The sequence below is a fragment of the Mustelus asterias genome, chromosome 9, assembly GCF_964213995.1.
Source record: "Mustelus asterias chromosome 9, sMusAst1.hap1.1, whole genome shotgun sequence".
In the NCBI taxonomy this organism is placed as follows: domain Eukaryota; kingdom Metazoa; phylum Chordata; class Chondrichthyes; order Carcharhiniformes; family Triakidae; genus Mustelus; species Mustelus asterias.
The window spans coordinates 39,112,811-39,134,008 of NC_135809.1; the positions used below are offsets into that span (position 1 = coordinate 39,112,811).

The 21,198-nt window shown below is 45.7% G+C and overlaps 1 protein-coding gene across 2 annotated transcripts in view; it reads left to right on the forward strand.

Annotated features, from left to right (window-relative positions):
• The first annotated feature begins 3,846 nt into the window (after positions 1-3,846).
• Positions 3,847-21,198, forward strand: part of LOC144499108 (bcl-2 homologous antagonist/killer-like) — a 47,087-nt gene continuing 29,735 nt past the window's right edge. Inside the window, exons 1-3 of one of the 2 annotated variants that reach the window (XM_078221184.1) lie at positions 3,847-3,897; positions 3,995-4,024; positions 15,206-15,291. In XM_078221184.1, coding sequence (XP_078077310.1) covers positions 15,216-15,291 — 76 coding nt within the window. In that variant the 5' untranslated portion in view covers positions 3,847-3,897; positions 3,995-4,024; positions 15,206-15,215. The remainder of the gene's footprint in view (positions 3,898-3,994; positions 4,025-15,205; positions 15,292-21,198) is intronic. The other variant, XM_078221186.1, reaches the window with a different exon arrangement.

Sequence of the window (21,198 nt, forward strand, 5' to 3'; positions counted from 1 at the left end):
TCTAACCAGCAAAGTTTCTCTGCATTTTAAGCTGTTCCTTAGCAACCCAGGAGAGATTGAGAGCGCATGAACTGTAGGGTTGCCAAGATTTCAGGTTTTAATGTAGAAGAAAATAAATACATTGCGAAGCAATTTAGAAGGACTGGCTTCAGCTTGTTTACATATTATATCGTGTTGTTTGGCTATTAGTTGTCATAATTTTGACCTCTGTTTCTATTTTGAGGCTTGAAATCTAAAATAATGCGCAAATATTTGTATCCTTCTTTGAATCCAGTATTGTGGTCATGCTGAATATGTAGAAACATTATGACTGACAGAATAATCTAATAATTACAATATTTTTGTAGTGAAATACCTGGAAGGAGGTTACATTTCTTCCCCAAAACAGTGCCTGTCATTGAAAAAAAAATTCCGAAACTGTCAAATTGCACTACCACTTACTACCATCTAGCTTTTCCACTGTGTGGGTATATTTCAGAATCAGCAACTGGCATAGATTATTTTCATTTTTAAAAAACGGACAAAATTACAGAGCGCAATTCTCAGCTTTTATACTCCATAACTCTCAACAATCATCAGAAAAGAGAGGTTGTGACTATTTTGATCAGTGATGGGCAACCTGCAGCCCGGGGACCACATGCAGCCCATCAGCTTTCAGAGTGTAGTCCACTCTTGGTCTTCCTGACTATATTAGTGACCTAGACTGTGGTGTCCAGGGCATGATTTCAAAATTTCTCCCTACTCAGTCACAGAGCTCTGTTTTTAGCTCCCTTGCCTTTTGCCTTTGTTAAAATGTACCTGGTCTGTACCTGAAGCATCTCTTCCTTAAAGACCACTCATTGTTACATTACAGTTTTTCCTATCAGTCTCTGTTTGTTTTACCCTGGCAATGTCCCTTTTCGTCACATTAACATATCATCTTCCAATTTAGAAGATTTACGTTAGATCATTCTTTGTTCACCTTCATTACTAATCTCAACTTTCTTACTACTTGAGCCACCTCAGTTCCCGACACCAGATCCAGCAATGCCTCCTTTCCAATTGATCAGAAAACATACTAATCAAGGAAGTTCTCCTGAACACTTTTCATAAATTCCTCCACCTCATTAGCCTGAACTCGAACATTGATGGATTCTCCTCCCACTGCTTTGCTTCGACAGATCAGTGTTTAGCAAAATAAAATAGACTTGTTTACAATCAAGATGATACCTGGCCTAGAGGAAGTGCAACAGAAGTTCACTAAACTGGTTCCTGGGATTGTTCCATGGGGAGAGATTGAGCAAACTAGGTCTAAATTCCCTGAAGTTTAGAAGAATGAGAGGCGATCTAACGGAAACATATACAATTCTTAAAGGGCTTGACAGGGTAAATGTTGGGAAGAAGTTCCCACTGGCTGCAGGGCTTGTATGGCCACTAGGTGAACTAGGTGGTTGCTTGGGGGGCCAAAATTTGCAGGGAGTGAGGGGTTAGACAAAAAACTGCCAGCTTTTTAAAAGTAATCAGAACTTAATTTGGTCAGATGAGTATTGCATTGATGAGCAAAATCTGTTTCCAGCATGTGAGGTTATTCATCCTGAAAGGAAGGGATTGTGTCTAATACTGCAGCTGTGTTTTCCTTTTAGAAATAGTGGTAACATTTTATCTTGGTCACTGAATAGAAAATAGCCTGAAAATTTGAATTAAACTTTATTGATGGACAATTAGTCTATAACCTTTATTTCTATTTGATAGTATTTGTACTATGTACTATTCATTTCTGTAACTAAATGCTGTGCATGTTTTACTAACCAATTAAAATGAGTTGTGAACCACTAGTGTGGTCATTGTGACAATGTACTTGGTCACCCATCGCCTCTCGGACTCTTGCCAAGGCTGACACATTCAAACCACATCTTCTCCTTGTTAAGTTGAAGCTTGGGCATCTTTGATATGGAACTGCCCTCGGGTCTATAATCCATGTGGTGCCACATGTCTCATAATTTACCTGCCCCTTAATTAGGTGTGAATTGAGGCATCTTTTAGTTGCAGTCAATGCGCTATTGAAAAGCAGTTAATGTAATGCAGATTGCAATACTTTTACAAGACTCTGATAAATAGGAGTTTAAACTATCCTGAAGTGACTTTTTAAGTGCCTCTGTTGTTCAATTTAATGGAGCTTTTGTGTTTTATTTCTGTTCCAAAATGTAGTATGGAAGAGTTGGGACAGATTAGCACCGCAGAGGCCAATGCGACTGGATTTTGTAACACATATGAAAATGAAATGCAAATCTTTTAAATTAAGCTTTTAATAAGAATTCAAGGTCTAGCAACTGAATAGCGATATTTTAAAATGATAACATTAAAGGTAACTTTTCAGTTTTGAGTGGTTATTGCCTGAGTGCAATGCTCATGGAACTTGACAAGTCTGATACACATTTTGAGATCTCTGTTAAATGGCAATAAACCCACTATGCCATAATCTTGTTTAACCACTGTATTGAAATTTGCATAGCTGCCAGTATATATTTATTTGCTGGATGAAGATGTAGATTAATGTTTTCCTTCATGGATATTCTAGCTTCAAGATTATTTGTTTTATTTTTTAAACTTATTATTTGTACTAGAATAATTGTTGATTTCTATGTGGATCTTTTGTTCAATATGATCACAAAGGAGTTTGGGAATTGCAGCACAATTTTGTATCAGTGAGATTAAGATATACCTATGAAAAGGAGAAACAGTCAGGATTCTTTACTTGGAATAAGGGAGACAGAATTGTTTGCATTCAAAACCGCAAAATCAATAGCTGAATTATGATTTGAAATTCGTGACTGTCAAATAAATCACATTTTAGGTTTGCAATTATTTTGAAGTGGCAGTACGCAGCCAGATATGGTGATGCTGCAGAAAAGAAAAATCACATGTGAATGTATCGGAGTAGTTTCAGATATCATACATACATCAACTATTTGCATTTTTAACAGCAATTATTGGCACATCTTGGGGCATCAATGCGTTTAGCAACACAATTTAATTAGGTTTATAAAGGAAAAGAAGATGATGTGTGAGAAACTGTTGGCAGAGCAATTTGAGTTATGTTTCAAAACACTTTAAATGATCAGACATTTCCTTCTGACATCAGTTCTGATGTGTGTGTGTGAGCTGGAAGGTGAGCAGTGCACTGAGCTGTGCTGTGTGTGAGCTGGGAGGATGGGAGGTGAGCAGTGCACTGAGCTGAGCTGTGCTGTGTGTGTGAGCTGGGAGGATGGGAGGTGAGCAGTGCACTGAGCTGAGCTGTGCTGTGTGTGTGAGCTGGGAGGATGGGAGGTGAGCAGTGCACTGAGCTGAGCTGTGTGTGTGAGCTGGGAGGATGGGAGGTGAGCAGTGCACTGAGCTGAGCTGAGCTGTGCTGTGTGTGTGAGCTGGGAGGATGGGAGGTGAGCAGTGCACTGAGCTGAGCTGTGCTGTGTGTGTGAGCTGGGAGGATGGGAGGTGAGCAGTGCACTGAGCTGTGCTGTGTGTGTGAGCTGGGAGGATGGGAGGTGAGCAGTGCACTGAGCTGAGCTGTTGTGTGTGTGTGAGCTGGGAGGATGGGAGGTGAGTAGAGCTGTTGTGTGTGTGTGAGCTGGGAGGTGAGTAGAGCTGGTGTGTGTGTGTGAGAACTGGGAGGATGGGAGGTGAGCAGCGCACTGAGTTGTGTGTGTGTGTGAGCTGGGAGGATGGGAGGTGAGTAGAGCTGGTGTGTGTGTGTGTGAGCTGGGAGGATGGGAGGTGAGTAGAGCTGGTGTGTGTGTGAGCTGGGAGGATGGGAGGTGAGTAGAGCTGGTGTGTGGGATGGGAGGTGCCAGCACTGTTTGTTCAGGTGCAGCAGCTCCAGGTGCAGCCTCTAGGTGAGAAGCTGTTTAGAGTGACGCTGCTGTGAGTATCGCCAGCTTTCTACATGGAAAATCAAAATAAATCCTTCCATAATAACCAGATCAAATGTAATTTGCTGCTTTTTTTATCGTTCCTACAGGGCGGCTGTCGCTATCTAGACTTTGGAAAGGTAAGAGGCGATCAGTATACAGTATGAAGCGCTGCTTTAGGAAAGGTGTGGCGAGCTCTGCTTTGATGTTGTTTCCTACATTGTGAACAAAGAGAAGCTACAGATCAGGGCGATGGGTGGTTTCAGTCGGCGAGGCGGAGAGCAGTTCATCCTGATCTCTCTCCGGCTGATGCTGATCTCTGTTCAGCTGATCCGCGGTCTGAATTTGGAGAGGTGGGCTGAGCAGGGGATGTTGGGGAGGTTGGAATGAGGTGAGGGTTGGAATGAGGTGAGGGTTGGGGAGGTTAGAGGGAGGTGAGAGTTGGGGAGGTTAGAGAGAGGTGAGGGTTGGGGAGGTGAGGGTTGGAGGGAGGTGAGGGTCGGGGGGTTGGAGGGAGGTGAGGGTCGGGGGGGGGGTTGGAGGGAGGTGAGGGTCGGGGGGGTTGGAGGGAGGTGAGGGTCGGGGGGGGGGTTGGAGGGAGGTGAGGGTCGGGGGGGGTTGGAGGGAGGTGAGGGTCGGGGGGGGGTTGGAGGGAGGTGAGGGTCGGGGGGGGTTGGAGGGGGGGGAGGTTGGAGGGAGGTGAGGGTCGGGGAGGTTGGAGGGAGGTGAGGGACAGGGAGGTTGGAGGGAGCTGAGGGTCAGGGAGGTTGGAGGGAGCTGAGGGTCAGGGGGTTGGAGGGAGGTGAGGGTCAGGGGGGTTGGAGGGAGGTGAGGGTCAGGGGGGGTTGGAGGGAGGTGAGGGTCGGGGGATGGAGGGAGGTGAGGGTCGGGGGGTTGGAGGGAGGTGAGGGTCGGGGGGTTGGCGGGAGGTGAGGGTCGGGGGGTTGGAGGGAGGTGAGGGTCGGGGGGTTGGAGGGAGGTGAGGGTCGGGGAGGTTGGAGAGAGGTGAGGGTCGGGGGGTTGGAGGGAGGTGAGGGTCGAGGGGGGTTGGAGGGAGGTGAGGGTCGGGGGGGTTGGAGGGTATTGCGGGTCGGGGATGTTGGAGGGAGGTGAGGGTCGGGGAGGGTTGGAGGGAGGTGAGGGTTGGGGGCATTGGAGGGAGGTGAGGGTTGGGGGCGTTGGAGGGAGGTGAGGGTTGGGGGCGTTGGAGGGAGGTGAGGGTTGGGGGCGTTGGAGGGAGGTGAGGGTTGGGGGCGTTGGAGGGAGGTGAGGGTCAGGGAGGTTGGAGGGAGGTGAGGGTCGGGGAGGTTGGAGGGAGGTGAGAGTCGGGGAGGTTGGGGGGCGGTGAGGGTTGGAGGGAGGTGAGGGTTGGGGAGGGAGGTGAGGTTTGGAGGGAGGTGAGGGTTGGAGGGAGATGAGGGTTGGGGAGGTTGGAGGGAGGTGAGGGTTGGGGAGGTTGGAGGGAGGTGAGGATCGGGGAGGTTGGAGGGAGGTGAGAGTTGGAGGGAGGTGAGGGTTGGGGAGGGAGGTGAGGTTTGGAGGGAGGTGAGGGTTGGAGGGAGGTGAGAGTTGGGGAGGTTGGAGGGAGGTGAGGGTTGGGGAGGTTGGAGGGAGGTGAGGATCGGGGAGGTTGGAGGGAGGTGAGAGTTGGAGGGAGGTGAGAGTTGGGGAGGTTGGAGGGAGGTGAGAGTTGGGGAGGTTGGAGGGAGGTGAGGGTCTGGGGGGTTGGAGGGAGGTGAGGGTCTGGGGGGTTGGAGGGAGGTGAGGATCGGGGAGGTTGGAGGGAGGTGAGGGTTGGAGGGAGGTGAGGGTCTGGGAGGTTGGAGGGAGGTGAGGATCGGGGAGGTTGGAGGGAGGTGAGGGTTGGAGGGAGGTGAGGGTCTGGGAGGTTGGAGGGAGGTGAGGGTCGGGAGGGTCGGGGAGGTTGGAGGTGAGGGTCAGGGAGGGTTGGAGGGAGGTGAGGGTTGGAGGGAGGTGAGGGTCGGGGAGGTTGGAGGGAGGTGAGAGTTGGGGAGGTTGGAGGGAGGTGAGGATCGGGGAGGTTGGAGGGAGGTGAGGGTTGGAGGGAGGTGAGGGTCTGGGAGGTTGGAGGGAGGTGAGGGTTGGAGGGAGGTGAGGGTCTGGGAGGTTGGAGGGAGGTGAGGGTCGGGAGGGTCGGGGAGGTTGGAGGTGAGGGTCAGGGAGGGTTGGAGGGAGGTGAGGGTTGGAGGGAGGTGAGGGTCGGGGTGGTTGGAGGGAGGTGAGAGTTGGAGGGAGGTGAGGATCTGGGAGGTTGGAGGGAGGTGATGGTTGGGAGGATTGGGGAGGTTGGAGGGAGGTGAGGGTCGGGGGGGTTGAAGGGAGGTGAGAGTTGGAGGGAGGTGAGGATCTGGGAGGTTGGAGGGAGGTGAGGGTCGGGGGGTTGGAGGGAGGTGAGGGTTGGAGGGAGGTGAGGGTTGGGGAGGTTGGAGGGAGGTGAGGGTCAGACTATGTGCTGGGAGTGAAAGTGGGGATGGGGAGAAGATGCAACTGGGTTTTGGGGGAAATTTGAATGTTTTGCAAAAAGCCGAATGTTCTTTTTATTATTAACATTACATTAGTTGTCACTATTTAAAGTTTACAGCCATCATCTCTGCAGTTGCACCTCTGAAACTAAACGAAAATCCCCAACTTTAAAATTCCTCCCATTGCACTGATGATTTTGCTTAGTTTTAAACCAACACCACTAAGGTTTAATAGGCACAGATCAAAAAAAGTTGTGGAGAGAAACTTCATGCACCCTTCCAAAAACAATATAGACACTAAATTTGATAGCTCCTGAAAATGGGTGATTAATCTGCACTTGTTTAATGTAATGCAGGCAGCATGCCAGGTTGGTGCTGCCGCCCTTGCTACGTGCAGCCAATGTTAACTACACTGTTTATTGGCTGCACACATCAGCAGGGGGCACAACATCATAACTTGATAGCACCAGTTAAAGCTAGTCTACACTACTTACAGCTAGCCTGCTCCTCTTAAAGGTGAGGTGCATTGTGACTGTAGCAAATAATGGCAGTTGTGCAGGAAGTGAATTTTATTGGGAAACAATGAATAATGGCACAACATGAGAGATAGTGTATTCCCAAGTTCTTCAGACATTACACCAGAGGCTTTGGTGGAGGAGATGGAAAAGAGATGTCCTGTATCCACCGGGACAGAGAGCTAGGATGTAATGCTGAAAAATGTTCAATGGTCTCGTACAAATGGTCAGGTCAGTGAATGTATTTTCAAGTTCCATGTCCTGCCAACTGCTCTGAACTGCTCAATTCGCCACACTGTCAGAAATCCCGCATGCAGAATATTCCATCTTGCTTCCTTCAGACACTAAGTACTGCTGCAAGCTTCACCACCACACTGCCAACTCTACAACCATGACAGGCACATCACCAAAAAGATTGTACAAAACTCTGGCATATTTCCCCCTCTCTTGCCGAACACGTGACACAAAATCAGAATCAACAGCAATGCATCAGAGAGGAACAGGCATGTCTGATGTCCTAACCACCATGGAAGGGAGAATGCTGGTCATTAGTAGGACACCCATTGCTGAGGCTAGTGGTATAGCATAGAAACCATCAAGGATGGTAGCATCCTCATACCTACTCCTCTGCTCGGAGAGCAATATAACACATTTACATTCTCACATGAGTATTTTAATGGGGCAGCCTACAAGAATACTGTTGGTTCTGCACAACAAAGATCCTGGTAAATTGGAAAGCCTGCCAGAGCCTGTCAGTGTCAAACAACTGGGGGGAGGCTAACATTATCTTGGCACAGGGTTCGGAACCCATTCATTCCAGAATGGAAGTTGTGGCTAACTGTTCATATACTTGTCAACCCAACTATAATGCAGTGTCTGATGGCTGATGTCTCAGCTGCCATTATAGCAAAAGCTGGAACTGCCCAACATCTTAGTGCTGCAGTATAAGCTTAGACTTCCGTGATGGATGTTCAGATACAGCCATCACAGCTGTGCGAAGGGGTTTGCAGAATGTCACAGTAGTCCAGCAATCTGTCCTCCCAACCAATCACTAAGATTTCTGGTGTCACCTTGGGGAGTGGCAGTGGCTTCATGGGGAGCAAACCTGCCATTCTCTTTCTGCTGTGTTCATACTGTTGCTTGTTCACCAGTCAACCCATTTAACTGCTGCCCCTGTCAAAATGATGCATTCTGTACCTTTGTCCTTCTAGACCCAGAGTAGCTTGGGGTCATTACTGAGACCATCTAAGGTCTCCTCCCCTAAAAGCCTGCAGCCTCCCATCAACTATATTGCAGACACTGAGGTAGCTCTGCTTAGGAGCACTAGGACAGGCAAGGATACGAAGATAATGCACAAGGATGATTTGTTAACTTTTGTATGCAATATGGCATGATTTCATTTTTAAAATTTGGTTTGAATGTTTATTTTGTGGCGGCTTTTTATTTTTACATTGTAGTCAAGCGGATACTGTCATGATCAGTGGCAGAGGGAAGGTAAGGTGGGGTTTTCGTGAACCTAAAGGGTCTGTTTAGGTTGCCTTCTCCTCTTCCTCCACCACCTCAGCTGTTGGCTGATTAGTTGGTGGCAGATGGTGGCTCCTCATGCTTGTGGGTTGTGCGGCATGCAGCAAACTGCCAGAATCTCAACACAATATCTAGAATTGCAGGGCTCGTAAAGAGCTGTCCAGGTAGGAGAGACATTGCTTACATTTTCCATTGCAGGAAAGCTTTCACTGTATGCATTCTATGCAGACATACATAATCTTAGAATCCCTACAGAGCAGAAGGAGGCCATTTGGCCTATCCAGTCTGCACCAACAACAATCCCACCCAGGCCCTATCCCCGTAACTCCACATATTTACCCCGCTAATCCCTCTAACCTATGCATCATGGGACACTAAGGGGCAATTTAGCATGGCCAATCAACCTAACCCACACATCTTTGGACCATGGGAGGAAACCCAGAGGAAACTCACGCAGACACGGGGAGAATGTGCTCAGACAGTGACCCAAGCCGAGAATCGAACCCAGGTCCCTGGAGCTGTGAGGCAGCAGTGCTAACCACTGTGCCGCCATAAGTTGGGTACTGGAGTCATGAGCCATGTGGTCAAGGGAGAATATTATTGCTCAGGAACCACTCTGGTTCACTGTGGTGGTGCACATGCAGCTGGCACAGTGACTGCTGCAGATTGAAGGCACCATGAGTGGATACTGGCATTAATCTGCAAGATCTGTTGTCTATGGACACACCAACTGGATTCTGAGTGGGTGGAATCCCTTTTGGTTATAGTATTGGGTAGTGTTGATGGGACACCTGCAAAATGATGCACATACAGTTACCCTACACTAGGATGAAGCCTGCAATCCTCACAAAGCCCTTTGCTGACTCCGCCTGCTTGGGTCTCTGGCAAGGATAACAAAATGTAGTTAAATCTTATTGAATAGAGGGCCTCAGTGTCTCTGTCTCTTACACAAGGGTGAATGGTAAACTGCAGGATGTTGCAAATTTCTGCAGCTCCAACCTGGAAGGAGTCAATTGCATAAAAGTTAATTGCCATGGTCGGCTTTACAACCACTGACGTTGCAGTCCTTGTCCTCTCTGAGATTGCAGTTATGGCTGTAGCAGGTGGCAGATTTCAGTGAGAATATTCTGACTGAAGTGCAGATGTCTCACATTGTTCTCCACTGAAATGTGGATAGGAAAATTGTTCTCTGAACACCCTGGGCACATATAGTTGCCTGCTGAGACTTTCTTTCTCCACCCCAACTTCCTCCTCTTCTAGAATTTTGTCCTGTTCTGTGCAGTCTCTGTTAAATCTCCAAGCTATGCTGTATACCACGGGGTATGCTTGCTGGTACACCTATTTATGGGAGTAAATGATTTGTGCAGAAGCCTTGAAGTCAGCAGAGATGTCCCTCAGCAACTGCCATACCATTCCCTGCAGACTCTTGGAGCAACACTAAATCCAGATTGTATTTATAAAGTAGCTTTAATGTAATAAAATGGCCTAAGTCATTTCACAGGAGCGATCGCAAGCAAAATTAGACTCGTCAAGCCAATTAAGAAAATGTTGGGGCATTTGGTGGACATCGTTTTAAGGAGCATCTTAAAAAAGGAGTGTTAGAAAAGTGGGAGAGTTTAATTCCAGAGCGTTGGGGCTAGGCAGCTGACGGTATGACTACCAATGGTGGAGCAATTAAAATTGGGAATGCTCAAGAAGCTGGAATTAGGTGAATGCAAATATATTGAAGGGTGAAGTTGATTACAAAGATAGGGAGGGAATTTGAAATCGAGGATGAGAATTTTAAAATCAAGTGTGTTTGACTGGGTGCTAATGTAGGTCAGTGAGGACAGAGGTAACAGTGAAAGGGTTTGCAAATAACACTGAAGGAACTAAACACACATAGACCTGTAGCAGCAGCCAGAAGAAATCAACTAGCAGTTAAGTAGTTGATTCCTTTAAATAGCAGTAGTGGATGGAGTTGGGAGTGGCGCTCTTCCTGCTGCTGAACACATGCTCAGCTGTGCATGGTTAAGAGAGGATCCAGCTGGTGCAAACATTATTGTCTGCCTGTTCCACATTTTTGCAGCAGATATTCAGTGCATGAATGCTAATCCCCTTGCCTTGTGACATCCAGCATGATTCACCCATGTGGACGGGTGCTGCAGATGCCATTCTAGAACTCTGAGGGTACTTGCAGTACTCAAGAAAGAAGTGCTGTGGAACCCCCCCCCACTTTTCACCCATAATGCCTTAGTTTAGGTGGGTATCTTTTTGTCACCCAAAATTATAATAATACATTTCTTTTTCTTTTCAGTTCTTCCTTGGTTAATTTGTTTTTTCTTTCTGTCCTGAGTCTGGATCCTAACATATGACGGGATTTTACGGCCGCGCTTGTCCCGAAACCGTAAAATCCTGCCCAAGGTCAACGGACCTCCCCATTGTTCACTCCTCACCCACTCTGATTCCCGTGGCTGGTGGGGCGGTAGAATTCCGGCAATGGTCTCTGCCAATGTCATTGGGCAGCCAGCAAGGGAGATGCTTTAAATGTGAACATTTCATGGGGGAAAAAGTGCCTGAAGTTCTTCCTAATGCCACATGAGATCCAGACATGCTTATTACATATGTTGTAAGACCTCCAGCCTGGCAGTTTTTATACATTCCTGGGATATGGCATTGCTGGTGAGGGCAACATTTATTGCCATGTAATTGCTCTTGAGAAGGTGGTGGTAAGCCATAAACCGTTGCAGTTAGTATGGTAAAGATGAAAGTTATCCCATAGCATTCGGGAATTTCAGAATTTTGACCCAGTATGATGAAGGAACAGTAATATATTTCCAAGTTAGAATGGTGCATAACAGAGAGAGAGAGAGACACTTGCAGGTGGTGGTATCCCCATACACCTATTGCTCGTATCTTTCTGGATGATAACAATCATGGTCTTGAGGGATGTTGCTGAAGGTCCCTTTGCTGCACTGCATCTAGAGAATGTGGTACACACTGCAGCCGGTGTGGTGGAGGGAGTGAAAGTTTATGGTGGTGGACAGGATGCCAATCAAGTGGGATGCTTTGTCCTGGATGGTGTCAATTTTCTTTATTGTTGGAATTGTGCTCATGCGGACAACTGGAGAGTATTCAGCCACACTCCTGACTCCTGCCTGCAGAATGTAGAAAGACGTTGGGGGGGGGGGGAGTTAGGAAATAAGTCACTTGCTACAAAATTTCCAGCCTTTGACTTGCTTTGTGTAGGGCTGGTTGAGTTAAGTTTCTGGTCAGAGGTGACATCCAGGCATTGGTGGTGGGGAATTTGACTATGGTAATTCTGTTGAATGTCAAGGGGAGATTGATAGACTCTCTCTTGTGGAGATGGTCATTTTCTGGTACTTGTGCAGTGTGAATTTGCTGGTCAATTCTCAGCCCAAGGCAGGATGTTGTCCAGGTCTTATTGCATGCGACACTATCTGGAGGGTTGGGAATGGAATTGAACACTGAGCAATCATTTTATTTAATTTATTTTGATTAGTGTCACAAGAAGGCTTACATGATTTGATTTGATTTATTATTGTCACATGTATTAACATACAGTGAAAAGTATTGTTTATTGCACGCTATACAGGCAAAATATACCGTTCATAGAGAAGGAAATGAGAGAGTGCAGAATGTAATGTTACAGTCATAGCTAGGGTATAGAGAAAGATCAACTTTAATGCAAGGTAAGTCCATTCAAAAGTCTGACAGCAGCAGGGAAGAAGCTGTCCTTGAGTCGGTTGATATGTGACCTCAGACTTTTGTATCTTTTTCCCGAAGGAAGAAGATGGAAGAGAGAATATCCGGGGTGCGGTCCTTAGTTATGCTGGCTGCTTTGCCGAGGCAGCAGGAAGTGTAGACAGAGTCAATGGATGGGAGTCTGGTTTGCGTGATGGATTGGGCTACATTTGTGACCTTTTGTAGTTCCTTGCAGTCTTGGGCAGAGCAGGAGCCATACCAAGCTGTGATACAACCAGAAAGAATGCTAACATTGCAATGAAGTTACTATGAAAATCCCCTAGTCGCCACATTCCTATTCGGGTACACCAAGTGAGAATCTAGTATGGCCAATGCACTTAACCAGCACGTCTTTCAGATTATGGGAGGAAACCGGAGCACCCGGAAGAAACCCAGGCAGACACGGGGAGAATGTACAGACTCTGCACAGACAGTGACCCAAGCTGGGAATTGAACCTGGGTCCCTGGCACTGTGAGGCAGCAGTGCTGACCAGAAAGGTTTACTTCGTATCCTTAGACTATAACTCCTGGATTCCCCCACCATCGGCATTCTCCCTGCATCGATTTTGTCTAGACCTGTTAGATTTTGATAAGTTTCTACGAGACCACCCACCCCCCCCTCCCAAACTCCATTCTTCTGAACTCCAGCGAATCTCTATCTTAAAGATACTCAATGACTGAACTTCCACAACCCTCTGGGGTAGAGCATTTCAAAGAGTCTCAACCCTCTGTGTAAAGAAATTTCTCCTCATCTTGGTCTCATATGGCTTTTTCCTTAGTTTGGGATTGTGTCCCCTGGTTCTAGACTCCCCAACCAGGGGAAACATCTTGCCTGCATATCCCCCTGTTTATTCCTTTAAGTATTTTGTTTTTCATGGTTGTGCTGGGTCTTCGATCATTGAGGATGGGGATGTCCATGAAGTCTCCTCCCTTCTATTTCTTGCTTAATGACCAGATTTGATAGGACTGCAAAGCTTTGGTCTAATTTGACTCATCGATTGTGGGATCTCTTAGCCCCTGTTTGTAGCCAACGATATCTGGTGTTCAACAGGCATTTAGCTGTAACTTCACCAGGTTGACACCTTGCTCTTTGGTATGCCTGGATATCACTCAAGTAAAGTACTAATGACTGGATGTTGCATTGTTAGGCTGGGGCACCTTAATGTTATATTTCATTGTTAAATCAGACCATTGAGTGGGTTTCAGTGCAGTTCATATTTAGTAGTTACTATTGATATTGTGATTCTTTGTACATGAAATTCCAGGCAAAACAAGGATATCACTCAAATAAAAGTGATTTTCTTAATTGCATTTGCTTTCTTGCATCCTCAGGATGTTTCAAATTGCTTCATGTTCAGTCAATTGCTTTAGAAGTTCAGTCCTAATTGCTTTGTGGGTAAATTTGTGTAAATCAATTTTTCATTATGCAGAAATGAGAAGAATTCCCAATTAAAGTGTTTTTGGTGTATTGATTGGAGAAATGTAGGTTAAGACACTGGAAGAGCTCCATACGCTCAGTTGCATAGTATCATTATCTCTTTTACATTCTTTAAACCATTGTAATGTACAGATGGGGTCAAAAATCAACACCCCTGAGAATGAGAGTTCATGAAATATTGCATCAAGGCATCAACCTAGATTATATTATTCTGGTTCTTGAGCGGAGCCTAAAGAACCACAACAGCTTGCATTTTTATAGTGCCTTTCACATTGTAAATCATTCCAAGGTATGCCAAAGGATTTGACATCAAGCTACATGAGATAGGACAGACACATGAACATAAGGAGCATCTTAGAAGAGCAAAGAGAGGTAGATAGAATTGGGGGGGCGGATTTAAAAGTTTAAGGCCATGGCAGCTAAAAGCACAGCCAACAATGGTGGAGTTATTGAAATAGGAGATATGCAAGAAGCCAGAATTGGAGGAGTGCAGACACCCTGGAGGGCTGCAGGGTTAGAGGAGATTAGGGATGGGGAGGGTGAAGCCATTGAGGGTTTGGAAACTGCTGAAAATTTTAAGATTGGCTGCCACTTTGGCAGCGTCTCAGTGGAGATCAGATGATGGGCAAAGAGTATTTGGTGGATTTATTGTTTAAAGAGTGAAATCTCCAGCCAAGGTAAACAGTGGCTGTGGAGTGGAGCTGGGGTGGGAACTCCTTACATTGGGAATTTCCACTCCTTGGGCTGGAAAAGGATCTGATAAATGGAGACTGGTAGTCTCCATAATTGTGCATGTGTGTTCCTAGACCATGAAAGAGAGGCAATTAAAATTCTTTTACCGGGTCAGCTCTCCAGCACATTCATGGGTGGAAAGGGTCTTGTCAAATCCTGGACATGGAATCTCAGCAATTGTGATAGATAGGTACCGGAAATACATTCAACATTTACTTGGTCCAGCCTAGTCCATGCTAATTGGTTGCCCTTCCAGGTGGAGTTCAGCATTGGAAGTCTTTGGGATTGTGACCTGTGGATTTCAGCCCATAAATGTTTATTTGCAATGGGCAACACAGTGGCACAGTGGTTAGCATTGCTGTGTCACAGCGCCAGATACCCAGGTTCAATTCTGGCCTCAGGTCTGTCTGGAGTTTGCACGTTCTTCCCGTGTCTGCACGTTTTTCCTCTGTGCTCTGGTTTCCTCCCACAGTCCAAAGATGCGTGTGTTAGGTAGATTGGCCATGTCAATTGCCTCTTAGTATCAGACAGACTAGCAGGGTAAGTACGTGAGGTTCCGGGCTTGGGCCTGGGTGGGATTGTTTGTTGGTGCAGGCTCAATGGGCCAAATGGCCTCCTGTCGGGGTTCTATGACATTCTATGAGAGTATGCTGGGATGTGGAGTTTCAGAAAGTGGGATGTTTTCTCTGGATGTTTAGCCAGCAGACAGTGTATTTCTTAACAGTTTCAATGGAAATTGGAGTAACCTCCACACATAAAATGCTATTCTAAAAAAAGAGGGAAACATTTAAATTAGAAAGATTTGGCAGTCAATTGCTAAAGTTACTTGCACTGTTTCCCGATGAAGCATCATTATTTGAGACCATCTATTTCCTTTTTTAACAGAAACTACAACATGGCAACTGGAAACAATGGTGATCCATGCAGGTCATGGTCACCAAACGAAAAGAAGATCGATGATGTTGATTCAGGTTTGTCTCCATTTAATGTAAATTGGGTCATTTCAAGTGCACATCAATAATTCAAGATTACAAATTAATCACAGATGTGGGGAGTTTGTCTTAATTTATCCATCCATGCAAAGAGATCCTGATAGATCCCACACTGGAGCTTCCAAAATGGTTCCTTGAGTAATATCAGAATATTTTTGTCTTCATATTCTATCTGGTGTTTATTCCACTTGTTGATCACACTCTGTAAAGGAAAATATTCTGACATAAGTCCTAAAAGTAACTTTTGCCAATATGGACATGTGTCTCCTGGTTTTACTTCCAGGCTTCAAAATAATCTATATTTTTCTATACCCTCAGCAGACATGTACAATTTGCTAAAATCAAATTTCTGGTGCCTCTTTCTCAGACTAAACAGCCCAAGTTTCTCCAGTCTTTTCTGATAACTCATATCCCTGAGATCAAGGCTATGCCTCATGTTTCTTTGAACTCCAGCAGTTGAATGTCTGTTTTGTTTCTTGGTCACCAGAAATGGGTGCAATTTTCCAACTATGGTCTGACCAGAGTGTTATAATTATCATTACAGTGGTAAGCTTTGTTTATTTGCAATGGGCAACACAGTGGCACAGTGGTTAGCATTGCTGTGTCACAGCGCCAGATACCCAGGTTCAATTCTGGCCTCAGGTCTGTCTGGAGTTTGCACGTTCTTCCTGTGTCTGCACGTTTTTCCTCTGTGCTCCGGTTTCCTCCCACAGTCCAAAGATGTGTGTATTAGGTAGATTGGCCATGTCAATTGCCTCTTAGTATCAGACAGACTAGCAGGGGAACTCCACCTGGAAGGGCAACCAATTAGCATGGACTAGGCTGGACCATTATGCAATTTGCTTTATTCTTGTGGCTCTACATTCATTGGGCATGATTGACATTGAATCTACGAATACTCCTTGGGCTCTTTCATCCAGCTATTTTATGAATAATAAGGTTTGTGTTGTATTTTCCCTTCATATGTATAGTGCTTTACATTTGTCCATATTAAAACAAGAAGTAACTTGCATTTATGTAGTGCCTTTCATAATCTCAAGACTGTTCCAGAACAATTTATGGCCGGTGAAGTTCTTTTTGAAATGTAGTCACTCTTGTAATGTAGGGAAATACGGCAGCCAATTTTCATGTCGCAAGTTCTCACAAAAACCATGAGATAAACAGCCAGATAATTTATTTTTAGTGATGTTAGTGAGGCATAAATATTTGCCAGGACACTGGGTAAACTCTCCCGATATTCTTTGAAAGTGCCATGAGATTTCTCACATCTGAATAGACAGATCTGTTTAAATTCTCATTCGAAAGAGGGAATCTCTGACAGTACAGCTCTCCCTCAGAGTGTCATCTTGGATTATATGCTCAAGTCCTTGAAGTGTATGACCCCATAACACACATTAAATTTCATCTACCAATATTCTGCCTCCTTACCTTTCGGTATCTTTTTAAAAAATTGATCATTTTGCATGATGTTTCTGAATTCACTACACTTTTATATAAATTAGCACAGAGCCCTGTCGTACCCCATTCACTCCTCACTCTGAAATAAATCCTCTGAGTACTCATTGTTTCCTACCCGTCAGTCAGTTTGTTATTATTTTTCCAGTTAAACTTTATCAGATGCCATTGGAAACCGAGGTACAAGGGGCTCCCCGCTTGGGGTTTGCCACTTCCTCATGAATTTGAGGAGTTTTGTCAAGCAGCATCCTCCCCCCTCTGAATCCATGCGGGCTACTGTTTGCTTGATTATTCTACAGATAACCTTCATCTTTGTGCATCTGTCAGCCTTGTACAAGGTTTAAAATCAAGTTAAACTACTGGGAAGAACTAAGCAAAGAAGAACTGTAAACAAAGAGTTCAACGTTATACTCTTTATTGTAAAATACATATTTAAAAATATAAAATCGTGGTAGTTGACACTTGTTGAGAGGAATGAACCAGGGGCAGAATGTTATGGTCCCCCGTCAGCAGGTTTGAGTATGTGTTGGGAGGCGGGTTCCAGTAACATTCCCAAGGAGGCTTACCTGCTGCCTTTTTGCGCTCCTCCATCGTGGGTTGAATGGAGTCTGGGGCTGTCTGCCATCATCCCAACTGAAGTCCCTAAGAGTTTCTTCCTGATGGAGGTTAGCAGGAGGGGTTCAGCAGGGTGAGATGCCCAGCTTGGGCCTTGAATGAGAAAAGGGTGCTATCTCCCTTATGGTGACACTCCTTCCACATGGGGCACTCAGCCCCAAGCATCTGGCCCCCATGGTTGCACCTTCTTTCCTGTAACCTCCCCACCTCTCCCTTCAGTGAGATTCCCCCACAATTAACTGATCCTGGACCTGGGACTTTGAATCAGGGGGCAGGTTATAGTCCCAGTCCTGGCCAATGCTGCCACTGGTGCTGCTGAACCTCTGAGCTGGTGGCCAATCTGATTGATTGGCAGCCCTCTAGGGTGAGAGTTCCACCTGAATGAGGGGTGAAAGTCCTCTTTCGAACTAACTAACACTCCGGAGTGTTAAATTACTGTGCAGCTACTGTAATTGACAGGGAATGTGTTCCCTACCAATTCTTTGTGTGATGGGGTGGGAAACCCTGCCCAGTTTATCAGTTTGTCCCCAGACATAATACACAGTTTTTCCTGAATGGGATTAAAAGTGATAGCACAAAAATAAGACAAGGGGCAGCAGTAGACCATAATGCCCCTCAGGCCTGCTTGGCCATTTAATATGATCGTGACTGATCTTCTGCCTCGCTCCTTCCCACCCATCACAATATTCCTTGATTGCCTGAGAGATCAAACATCTGCTTATCTCGACCTTGATTATACTCAATGATGGAGCCTCCACAACACTCTCTAGGATAGAGAATACCAAAAATTTAGAGTCCTCTGGATGAAGAAATTTCTCTTCAACTTAGTCCTAAGCGATTGACTACTTCTCCTGAGGCTGGCCGCTGCGTTCTAGATTCCCCACCCCGGCAAGACAATCTCTGACTACCCTGTCAAGTTCCTTCAGAATCTTGTATATTTCATTGAAATCATCCCTCATTCTTCTAAACATCAGAGAGACATCAGAGAGTATAGACCCAATTTACTCATAGGTCATCGTAGGTCAACCCTTTCATCCCAGGAATCAACTTAGTGAAGCTTCATTGTACCACCTTCAAGAGAGGCATACCCTTCCTTAGATAAGGAGACCAAAATGATGTGCAGCACTCCAAGTGTGATCTCACCAAAGCCTCATATAATTGCTGCAAGATTTCCTTGTTCATATACTTAAATCCTCTTACATTAAAGGCCAACATGCCATTTGCTTTTCTAATTGTTTGCTGTATCTGCATGCTAACTTTTTATGTTGTTGTCTGTGTGAGCAGAGGTGGATTGACACTTTCTGTCACTGCGTTAGGACCTTCCGTGACATCATGACCACCCCCCTCGGCCACCTAAGCTCGTAGGTGTGCTGGCATCTCACTGGCTATCTGACTGCTGCTGGCCCTAGCTTTATCTGGCCTGGCCTCTGCTCTTTCTTTGGTTGGTTGGTTGCCCGCCCGCCCTATTCAGCCCTGGCCCAGAGGTCGAGAGTTGCCCTGCTGCTCCCTTCAACAGCCATTGGCCAGCACCACCTCCTCGGTCCCCTCACTGAAGGCCTTGCAAGTCCAGATCCGATGTAAGGTTGGTGACCTCACAGGGCGGCATGGTGGCACGGTGGTTAGCACTGCTGCCTCACTGTGCCAGGGACCTGAGTTTGATTGCAGCCGTGGGTCACTGTCTGTGTGGAGTTTGCACATTCTCCCCATGTCTGTGTGGGTTTCCTCCAGGTGCTTTGGTTTCCTCCCACAGTCCAAAGATGTGCAGGTTAGGTGGATTGGCTATGCTAAATTGCCCCTCAGTGTCAGGGAGACTAGCAAGGTAAATACATAGGGTTACAGAGATAGGGGCCTCAGTGGGATTGTTGATGGTGCAGGCTTGATGGGCCAAATGGCTGCCTTCTGAACTGTAGGGATTCTATTCTATGATTCAATGTTTCCTCAGGCTGCCTGCCTGAATGTTGGACCGCTGCTGTTTTATGGGGACCCCCCCCAGTGGCCAGCGCCCATGGAGGAGGAGGGGGGGGGGATCTCCATTAGGTAGGCGGCTTCTCCATGCAATTGGGGCCACTCTTTGATAGTAAAACATCTGCAGCTCCAAAATATGGCCCACAATGAGATCTTTAATTATGAAAATTGGCTGCCCATTGCCCTGGAATGACTAGTCAAGCTGCAGCATAGCCCTTCACTGGGAAAATGCCCTGGCAGCAGGACTGTGTCCTGGAGACATCCCACTGTGTTTTCCTGCTATTTAGCAGTCCACACCACCACTCCCCAGCACCTTTCAGCATGCTATCTGGGTACTGATTAAAATACAGCTCAATGTTGCAGCGTAACGACCTTTAATCTCATGAAGAGCAGTGTTTACTGTAATACAAGATGATGTAATCTGTGTTCGAAAGGGAACATGTGATCCTTGGACTTGCAGAAACCTGGCTGGTGCCAGGATTTGTTTAACATTTGTATTTTTATTTGCATTGACCAGTGCACGACTATTAAACAAAAGCAAATCCGTGGGGCGTGAAGCAAGTTCAAATATTATTCTTTGCAAGAATTCTCCTTCATGATTAGTTACTGAGATTGATATGAGTCCCTTCAAAAGCCATCAAAAGCATCAGAGAGGAGGTTTTCCCTGTGGAATACAATCAAATAAACCTGTTTATAATGAATCTTTCTATTGGTTTATTTACATGTAGCACAATGAGGAAATCTTCTCAATTTCAGAACATTACAATATGTGACTGGGTTCCTGACAGTAATTGTTATGAATGCAAATATTACTTGCTGAACATGGGCTTATCGCTGCTTCATTCTGGCTCATGCAAACACATTCTATCATTCGTGGTAATGTCAGCAGGAATTTATGTTTTAGAAACTAAGCACTAGAAACCAGTTTATAACAAAAACAGCTTGCATTACAAACCACCTTTAACGTAATACAGCATCCTAAGGCGTTTCAAAGCAAGTTTTGACATTGAGCCACACAAGACTTTAAGGCAGTTGACCAAAAACTTGATCCAGAGGTATGCATGATGGTGGAAGGGTGGAATAAGAGGTGTAGGTAGGCAGAAAAAAATTAAAGGGCGAATTCCAGAGCTTTAGGACCTTCGCAGGTTAAGGCATAGCCACCACTGGTGGAGTTAATAAAGTCAATTGGAGGGTAGCTAATGTAACCCTACTATTTAAAAAGGGAGGTAGAGAAAAAATAGGGAATTAAAGACGAATCAGCCTGACACTGGTAGTGGGGAAAATTCTGGAGTCCATTATCGAAGATTTAATAGCAGAGGACTTGGAAAACAGTGGTAAAATTGGGCTGAGTCAGCATGGATTTATGAAAGGGAAATTGTGCTTAGCAAATCTACTGAAATGTGAAGATGTGGTTTATTTGGACTTTCAGTACGCTTTCGACAAAATCCCACATGAGAGATTACAGTGTAAAATTAAAATGCATGGGACTGGGGGTGGTGCACGGAGATGGATAGAAAACTGGTCGGCAGACAGGAAACTGAAAGTGTAGGAATAAATGGGTCTTTTTTCAAATGGCAGGTGCAGTGCTGGGACCCCAAATAGTCACAATATATATTCATGATTTAGATGAGGGAACTCGTGTAATGTAATATCTCCAAATTTGCTAGTGACACATAACTGGGTGGGAGGGTGAGTTGTGAGGAGGATGTAGAGATGATTCACTGTAATTTGGACAAACTGAGTGAGTGGGCAAATGCATGGCAGATGCAATATAATGTGGATAAATGTGAGGTTATCCACTTTGGTTGCAAAAAGAAGAGTGGCTATAAATTAAGAGAAGAAAATGAGCAC